The sequence below is a fragment of the Drosophila tropicalis genome, unplaced genomic scaffold (assembly GCF_018151085.1).
Source record: "Drosophila tropicalis isolate 14030-0801.00 unplaced genomic scaffold, ASM1815108v1 contig_393, whole genome shotgun sequence".
Classification (NCBI taxonomy): Eukaryota; Metazoa; Arthropoda; class Insecta; order Diptera; family Drosophilidae; genus Drosophila; species Drosophila tropicalis.
Window position 1 is genome coordinate 2256070 of NW_027172855.1, and position 9122 is coordinate 2265191.

At 38.2% G+C, this 9122-nt stretch overlaps 2 protein-coding genes across 3 annotated transcripts; one reads left to right on the forward strand and one right to left on the reverse strand.

Moving 5' to 3' along the window:
* Nucleotides 1–1442: 1442 nt before the first annotated feature.
* On the forward strand, nt 1443–2992 carry PolD3 (DNA polymerase delta subunit 3). Its single transcript, XM_068284481.1, has 3 exons — nt 1443–1656; nt 1716–2740; nt 2794–2992. Exons 1-3 carry the CDS (start codon nt 1511–1513, stop codon nt 2892–2894), a joined length of 1272 nt encoding a protein of 423 aa, XP_068140582.1. The 5' UTR covers nt 1443–1510; the 3' UTR covers nt 2895–2992.
* Nucleotides 2993–3365: 373 nt separating this feature from the next.
* Nucleotides 3366–8616, reverse strand: dao (down and out). 2 transcript variants are annotated; one of them, XM_068284468.1, is made up of 6 exons: nt 7947–8616; nt 7312–7552; nt 6967–7250; nt 5850–6897; nt 5445–5787; nt 3366–4974 (listed from the first exon to the last, which is right to left on the reverse strand). In XM_068284468.1, the coding sequence occupies exons 1-6, from the start codon at nt 8384–8386 to the stop codon at nt 4667–4669; spliced, it is 2664 nt and encodes an 887-aa protein (XP_068140569.1). In that variant the 5' UTR covers nt 8387–8616; the 3' UTR covers nt 3366–4666. The 2 variants fall into 2 exon arrangements, with proteins under 2 accessions (XP_068140569.1, XP_068140570.1); XM_068284469.1 differs by lacking the exon at nt 7947–8616 and adding an exon at nt 7643–7753.
* Between the last annotated feature and the right edge of the window lie 506 nt (nt 8617–9122).

Below are 9122 nucleotides of genomic sequence, written 5' to 3' on the forward strand. Positions count from 1 at the left end.
TCAAGTGGTTGTCTGTCTCCACTCAAGTGTCAGGACTGTCGGCTAGCTGTGCCCTGGCAGCGATCCAACCGACGGCGATGGCAGCGGCAATGGCAACGACGAACCAAGTTGGAGGACACTGCGTGTGCCATTTTCACTTCCACTTCCGCTCTCAAATACATATGCATGAGTCCTGCACTACCATGTTGTCCTTGCCATATATGTATGTATGTCCTGTCCGCAATCGTAAATATTCCTAGGCCTTGTTTAGCTTCGCTCTATATATGTATGTATGTATATTGTTTGATGCCGCCCCCCATTTTGACTGTGTAATTTTCCGGCAACTATTTTATCCTCTCTGGGTCCTGTATGAGTTAAAGATTCTAGGCTTAATGCCAAAGAAAACTTTTAATGTCTTGTATATGTATATACAATAAATGACTTTTGTTTAAACTCCTCTTTTTCGACTTTAATACCTTGCAATTAAAAACATTTCGCTTAAATGAACCCAACACCTTGAAATATTTTTGACAAATAAACACTTTTTCCCCCTGCCAAGGCAAATGAAACGATGGGAATTCAAAACGCATCTAGACACTTCACCATACGAACTTAAAAGGGGCCAAAGCATTTTGTCAGTTTCAAATATCAATGGCGAAAACTGGGAGAGGCAAGTGCTTAAGCTCATCTATCAAAATGTTTGTCATAGCTTAACCAAAGAAAAGTACGTTAAACTAACTTAAACGAACTGCCAAATTGAAGTTAGATCAAATATTTTGGCATTTATATAATAAATTGACTTTTTAATCACTTGGCATTTCAGCATTTTTGCAACAGAATAATTATAATAATTATATGCTGAGCTCATTTAATAAATCCTAATAATCCAATTGCTATACATTATGCTAAAGATCCAAATCCAGGTAAAGGATCAAGATCAAAGATCAAGTATTTAAGTTTCGATCTGGTAATAAAAACTGTAGTTACTGTTGTAATACAGCTCCTAAAAAGCTTTAAACTATACTTCTAACTAATAAAGGAGATAAAGCAGGAGGAAGAATGTATTTTCATTGGTCTTCCTGATTGGCGTCATTTTACGCCACTAATTCATACTAAAGTATAACTACACTTAAACTACGATCGATAGTGAATTTTCCGTCGAATGAGATATTGTTCATCAAAATCGGATAGGAAATAGATACACCTCATTGCGTTCGAAACAATTCTTTTGTTTTTAAATTAGCCGCTTACTCGCACCCTTAGGATTATTACCAACCCTTAGGACTATTACTCTGAGCCTTAGGACTATTATAACCCTTAGGACTATTAATTTGAACCCTTACTATTACTGACCCTTAGGACTATTACTCGGCGCCCTTAGGACTTTTACTCGCGTTACTTAGTAACAGTGTCGCCCCCCTCCTTACCCCTATTCTCAATGTCGTCGCTTACCAACACTGAAAGCAATACACGACTTCCATCGCGCTCATTTTGTTGTTTGCATGTTTATTTCTAAAATTGTTTTACAAAAATGTCTCTCAAAAAAGCTTTGGATGATTGTTTAATTGATTTTGATCGACGTGTGCTGGTCACCGATCTGCTGGAGGAGTACAAATTGTCCTACAAAGAAGTCAGTGATACACTGGAAGAGTTCATCAAAAAACAAGAAGAAACCAAGTGGGAAAACAATACATATTCCAATTTTGCAGTTCTATAACTTCAACTTTGTATTTCAGAAACAATTTGAGTATTAAGTATGAAAAGCGTTTCCTTGTGCATGGCATGCAAAAAGAGGAACCAGGCAGGGAACTCTACACTGTAGTGCAGGAGAATAAGCTTAAAGATTGGCTGCAAAAACTTCGAAATGCCGAATCAAAATTGTATAGTGTCGAAGTGGCTGGTGGCTCTAAAAGCGCAGCTCCTGTATTTAAACCCATGCAGCATTTGGAGGTTCAACTGGAGAAAGTGGCAAAAAGTGCAGGTGCCACAAACCAACCTGCTGTAAGCAATGGGGTAACGAATGGCGTTCATAAGGCCGCTCCTGCTACCACAAATGGAGTTCATAAGGCGACTAATGGAGTTCACAAAGAGGAGAAAGTGGAGAAAGAAGAAAAACCCTCGAACAGTGGCAGCAAGAAAAATCACGAGCCAGAACCCAAAAAGACATCGCCCAAAGAAGCGACAGTAAAATCGAAAAAAGGCGGCATTAATAGCTTCTTCTCGGCTGCTCCTCCAGCTAACAATAAGTCGAAGGAAACAAAAGCTACTCCCGTGAAAACCACATCATCTGGCACCATGGATAGTTTCTTTAAAAAGAACCAAACAGCTGCAGCTGCTGCTCCAGCAGCTTCAACCTCGAAGACCAAACCCAAACCGAAAGAATCCCCCACTATTAAAAAAGTCAAAAAAGAATCGCCTGCCAACACCTCCGTACAACTATTCCTTGCAGACAGTGAAGAGGAATCTTCGGATGAGGAGGAAAAACTGGACAAGTTACGTCGCCAAGTGGTTGGATCTGGTGATGAAGCCGATGCAAACGATAAACCCTCAGTCTCGAAACGTCGTCGTATTGTGGACTCAGATGATGAAGAGCAGCCTACGAAAAAATCAAGTGAGGACAAGCCAACTACAACTGCACCCCCCGCCGAGGAGCAAATAATGGAAGTGGATGATGATGAGCCGGCAAATGAAACATATTTGGATGAAGATGGCTTTGTCATTACCCAACGTAAACCAAACAAAAGTAAGCCTCAGCCACCCAGCACCACCAACAAAAAAGAAAACATCTCCGCCAACTAAACCGGCGGCACCAAGCTACAAAAAAGAAGTCCCCGCCATCAGCTGTCAAAAAAGGTCCTAAAGATGCTGTCAAAACCAAACAGGGCAACATTATGAGTTTCTTTAGCAAAAAATGAAACTCTTCAATAAATTGGCTTAAGAATTTGTTTTTTCCTCTTTTCTGTAAGTCAAAAATATTTATACAAATTACAAAAACAAAATTATTGAAATATTACGAATTTTTTGTAAACTTTTTTAACTCCATTTCCATTATGGCTCTTGGAAGAAAATCCTTTTCTAATTGTTGAAGTTAAAACTTTGGGAATAGATTTTAAAACACATTTTCATAAAGTTTGTAAACATAATTTAGCACTTTGCTTAAATTAAAATTTGTGTCAAACATAGAAATTATATTTTTAAAAGTTTGTAGAACAAATTCTAAATACACTTCTGTAAAGATTTAGAACCCAACGCTTAGTTAAGTTTTAGCAATTTGCTTAAACCACATTTTCCAAATATTTTTAGTCAGATTTTCACATAGCTTCAAATAATTTTGTTGTTAAAAAGAATTTTTTTATTGCATTGTTTTCCGTTTTTTTTTTTTTTTTTTTTTTTTTTTTATAGCTGCTAGAATTTGTTTGAGTATCTTGTATTTTTGTAGTTTAGTTATATATATGTATATATATATTTTTTTTAAATATATATGTATGTAGTTAGCGTGTGTGTGTGTGTGTGTGTAACTGAGATCTCTGCCTTGGCCTATCAGTGCGTTTCTGTTTTTTATTTTATTCTTTTTTTTTTAACATATTTCAAAACACTTTCAAAAATTAAGGCGAGGTTTCGAAAAACATTTTTCTTCGTTTGTTTTAATATATATATGTATATATATAATATAATATTTGTTTGTTGGATTTTCGTTCGTTCGTTTTTATTTTTTATAATATTTAGATTAAATTGTTGTTGCAGTGATTGCGTTTCGTAACTCATGTTAAGCATAAATTGTTTTTTTTTTTTTTTTTAATTATAAAAAATAGCTTACAGTCGTCTGCAATGCTTGCAAATATTGGAGGATTTACACGGTTAGGAGAGTTTGGTTGTTGTTTTTATTTTGTTTTTTTGATTTAATTTTTTTGGTTGTTCGTTATTAACCATAACCGTTTTGTGTGTGTGTGTGTATAATTTTTGGTAAAAACCAATGCTAAGCTTAGTTAGAAGCTTCTCAGAAGCTAAAATAATGCTTATTAGCTAAAAAAATTCTTTTGATTTGATTTAACATTGAACATTTTTTGATTTTTGTCGTCACTGTGCGAAAATATTAAATTAGCCATGAGGTTGGACAAGGGGAGGGAGGAGGATTAGATGCCTAAGGTGCTTTCAATTAAAGCAAATACTTTTATACTAATTTGAAAAAATATTTTCAAATTAATTATTTAAAATTTGTGTGTGTTTATTATTATTGTTGTTTAGTTCTTCTTCTTATCACACAGTGACCTACAAATCCGTATATTCTTTTAAAATTATATATTGCAATGTAAATCGAAAACAAAACGAAAATTCATTCTGCTAAAATTTGAAAATAGTTTATCCTAAAAAAGAGGTGGCAGGAAGATAAAAGGAGAGAGATATGATATGAATGTAATGTCTGTCTGTGTGTGATATGATCTCTAAATATGCCTTTTTTTTTTGGTTTTTGTTTTTCAAATTACTTAATGATCTAAATGAATGTAACATTCGTTTCGTACAATTTAATATCTCAGCACCATTTTTATCTAATAGCACAAAGTTGTGTAAATGTGTATGTAAGTGTGTGTGTGTGTATGAAAATGGATTAACAATCTGTGTGATAGGGATTTTTCCTACTAATAAGAAAACAAATTTGAACTAGTTTATCTATATAGATATAGATTTGTTAGACTTGCGTATCTACGATGCTGCCATAGGATTCTTCAGCGAATTTGGGCGCAATATAATCCTCATAGTAATTGATGAATATATCCTTATACTCATCGGCAATAAACTCGAGGGCATTAAGCATTTGCATTAGCTCGCGATCATTGCATTTATATGTGCTCAATGCCATCACATCCCAGAAATAAGCAAAATGCTTTACATACTCAATCGATTGGCTACCATATTGTGACACAACATTGGGCAAAGCAGCGCGCATTATTGAGCCAAGTTTATTGAATTCCCAATCATCTAGTACGGTGGCGCCTTCTACATCAGGAAGATTAGAATTTTGTTTGGGGTAAAAAAGGCGAAAGAGAAGAACAAAGAGATAGTTGATAGTTGTAGATATATAGATGAGATAGAGAAATATATAGTCTAAGGAATAGCTAAAACTTTGTTGCCAATATAATAAATTATGTGATTGAAAGTAAATTTTAGATAAAGTAAAGTAAAGGATAAATAGTAATAATAATTGAATACTTTTGTAGTAAAACTTTTCTTTGGTGCTTTCATGGATATCTAGGGTTGTTAGACCTGCCCCTAAAGGTATGCAACAGGCTGAAAAGGTGGTTTATTGTTTATGACTTTAAAAATGTTTGCTTTGTGACTTATGACTCGATGTGGATTCCAACCACAGGATATTCCAAGTAGCGAATTCTTGAACTGCTGATTGCATACTTTAGTGGGCAAATTTATCCCTAGATTCGCCGCAGTGATATTAAGCAAGAAAAACCTACCTCGATGCACCATTAGGCATTGTTCCAGCAAAAGTCTGGCAAGGACTACTTTACACTCATGGAGTTCCATTAGCTGATTTTCTGATCTCTCAATCGCTGCATAAAGTTTACAACGCTCCTCAATCAGCTCACAGTCAATTAACGCTGTTTGAAATGCCCAAAACCATTCCAGTTTCTGCGCTTCACCACAATGCGGGCACATGATTAGCTCTGCTCCATTATGTTCAGGTTGGGTATAATCCTCGGACATCCACCATCGTAGATTTGGTGCATTATGCAAAGCATTGGGTACGAAAATTTCCATGCACTTGGAATTATCACAACGGTAGCGATGAAATTTGTGCTGAAACACAATGCGAATATTATAATTAGCCATTTAATAAATGAGTATCATGTAATGCTTACAAATTGTTCATCCGCTTGGGAAATCTGACATGAGGTGCATTTACAATCAATGCCACGATTTTTCAGTTGAATATGTCGCTCCTCCCGCAACATTTGGTGATCATTGCCAGTGGCAAAGCAATTATATATACTCGATCCTGAAGGCAAATCCATTAGGGCCAAGGCAGTGAGTTTGCGTCCCGAGAATTTACTACAAATTGTCGATGAACAACTATGTCGGCAAAGGCTCATTGTTTCCGAGTAGACAGCATAAGATACCACGGCCACTTCACCGGCCAGCAGATGTAAATATCCTTCCTGCAGTCGGTTCGGAGCAGCCCATAGTTGGAACTCTTGATACGGTGAGAATATATGCGGATCAGCTGGTAGCACAAATGAGCGGCATCGAATGAGTGATTTATGTCGCAACTGGCCAATGTGACGCAATAACAAAGCAGCACAGAGAAGTTCCCACTCGCCATTGGACAATCTAGAGGCTGTAGGCAAACTATGTTCCAGCTGATCGAAGAATGTGGTGCATTTGCTTAAATAAATGGCCAAAACGTGCGATGCCAGAGCCAAGGCCAAGAGGGTTCTTGAAGTCTTCTCCTCGTGCAATTGTTCCATTCTCAGTACCGAGCAATAGGCTATATCTTGACGCTCGAGAAGTGCTCCATTGATGGCTCCCCATAGCTTATTCATTGTGGGTTTCTTTCGACAGTGTGAGAGTAATTCTGGCAGTCCTGAGATAAGCATACGAAATGCCAATTGCAACAGGCGAGGCATACCAAAAACCTCGCCAAACGACTCAAAGAGTTCGATTTGATGGCCAAAACATTCCAAAGCATGAATGGGGGCATGCTTGAAGCGACACTGACGTGAGCAGTAGACAACCAGACGATTGGAGCAGTAAATGCAGGGAAACGGTATAAACTGACTGATGCCACAATTATCGCAAACACGACAATTGCCACTGGGAACCATGGCAACGGCCTCGGATTCGAAAATCAAGGCGTTCTTGGACAGTGCTCGGGTTGTTTGCAATGATGAACGATTGTCCATCCAGGCACTGCAAGGGAAAGAAATGGAAATTATAGGTAATGTATTGATAATGGATAACCAATAGATGCCCACTCACATCTCAAAGGCTTTCGTATCATTCGTTTGCAGATCATCTCCAGTTTGCACAGCCATCTCAAAACGCTCCACTTTAAGCACTTCACACTGATGCCAAAGCTCATGGGTGCGCGACTCAAAGACTTCGTTCAGTTCGGCAATGTGCAGCAATTCATGAAGATGCTCCTCGCATAAAGCGAAATTGCGCAGCTTTAAGGCACATGCGGCTTGTCGCAACTTAATCAATGGTAAATATTCTTCCGGATAGCCCAGATCCAAAGCACACAAACAGTCATCATAGGATTCCTAAGGAACAAGATGATTATCAGTATTATTTCAATTAATGGTCAAGTTTAATTGAACTCACAGAATACATGCCACAATCATAGAGGACTAAGGATCGATTGGCATGGGCCAAGGCGGCGGCTAAACTATTTCTGGCGGGTGCTAAAAATATGGCTTCTGTGAAGAGATCGCTGGCCTTAAGTGAATGCCTCTCCTTGCGGTATAAATCGTTGCCGGCCTCACGCATGCGACGTGATTCCTCCTCCGATTTGAAGTGGGCGGTTTGTTCACGCAGACGTTGAAACCATTTAAGTACGTGCGTTCTACAGAGAGGGAGAGAGAGATGGTGGAATGAGGAGGCAGCGGAGGTGGAGGAGCAGGTGGAGGATGTAACAAAGAAAAGCAGTTCTTACTTAATTATTCACGGCAAATGTCAAAACGCAAATGACCCAAATACCAAATTCGACAGCAAACAATGTGGCCCGAAAAACTAACCATTCAAGCACATGCAATGCCTCTCTGCCAGGGCAGTAGAAGTAATGAAATGATTTCATAACGGAAGAAAATAATAATGAATTAAAATTATAAGTAGTTATAAATTTAATTATAAACCTAAATACACAACCCAAAACTGTGGCGGCCAGCGAATTTAGAGTTCTTTATCCGAAAAGGGCGAATAATCGATCGAATGTCGGGGTTTTTCCATCCCTGACTCACCTGAAATCCACCAGGGGTTCCCTTGTTGCTGTTGCTGTGATTGTGGGTGAAATGCTTAATCCGCCCACTGCACCAATCAGGTCATCATCCACTTCACCATTCTCCGGCCTAGACAATGGCGCTTCATCCTTATCTCTATGCTCATGTTCCTCTTGATCCCTATCCTTGTCCTTATCCTTGTTATCATAGGGCGGTAACTTTTGTCGTTGTGCTGGCGCTAATAGCAATAACAATTGTAATTCATCTTTGTAATGTAAATCATTCAGATTTAACCGATCCAATTGTAGGCCAATTAAATCACCAAGAGTTAGACTAGAGCCAGAAACAGGTGCATGTCCATGTGCATGTGCAGCAGAAGCAGCAGCAGGTGGAGGAGGAGCAGCAGCAGCGGGTTGGTTACATTTGTTATTCACATGCGCGAAGGAAGAAGAAGAGGCCATCACTTGTGGGTGTTTTTGTTGTCGTTGTTGGTCTTGCCGTTTTTTCGCCTTTCTATTTAGTTGGTTTTTCTCGGTTTTACTTTGGAGGGGGCCGCGATTTACCACTTAGTCAGCCATCATTCAAAATTGGTCAATGTTCTGCTATACCTGGCGAGTCGAACACTAATAGTTTATACGCACAACAACCCATTATTGTTTAATATCGAAACTTTAGCGAATTCGTGCACGTTATGCTTTTCATATTGATTTTTTTATAATGACTTTCCGTTACAGCTAACGGTTAACATGAAAGTTCGATGTCAAATATGTTTGACTCATCGGTTCGACACGAACATTTGTAACATTTTTCCCTCTATCTGGCAGCACTGCAATTGAGCGGTAGATTTGAAACACAATTCGTTTGCCAACAACTTTTAACTTTCTTCATAATGGGCAATAAATCTTTTCTTCGTGAAATGTAAACAAAATGTGCGGCATACCGCACGGTACTCTTATGGAAAGAATATAACGAGTTAGAGTTTCGTGTGATCCATGCATACAAATGTGTAGAAATGTAGTTGTCTTTAGCTTCAGCAGTGATAAGCCAGATAAGTACATATTTAACTGTTGTCTTTGGTTTTTACATTCCTTTTTGCTTTCCCACATGCACACGACTCTCACTCGACTATGATCTGTTCGCTGCTCTCGCTCGAAAACTTCGAATACAGTTGTAAGTTTTATCAGTTCACATTTATCA

Bases quoted from the DNA above. Each gene is read 5' to 3' on its own strand.
- PolD3 (XM_068284481.1), top strand. From the start codon at position 1,511: ATGTCTCTCAAAAAAGCTTTGGATGATTGTTTAATTGATTTTGATCGA. The intron at 1,657-1,715 runs GTGGGAAAACAA...TTTGTATTTCAG, and splicing joins AAAAAACAAGAAGAAACCAA to AAACAATTTGAGTATTAAGT. The intron at 2,741-2,793 runs GCACCACCAACA...GGCGGCACCAAG, and splicing joins AAGTAAGCCTCAGCCACCCA to CTACAAAAAAGAAGTCCCCG.
- dao (XM_068284468.1), bottom strand. From the start codon at position 8,386: ATGGCCTCTTCTTCTTCCTTCGCGCATGTGAATAACAAATGTAACCAA. The intron at 6,898-6,966 runs GTGAGTGGGCAT...TTTCCCTTGCAG, and splicing joins GATACGAAAGCCTTTGAGAT to TGCCTGGATGGACAATCGTT. The intron at 4,975-5,444 runs GTAGGTTTTTCT...TTCCTGATGTAG, and splicing joins ATGCCTAATGGTGCATCGAG to AAGGCGCCACCGTACTAGAT.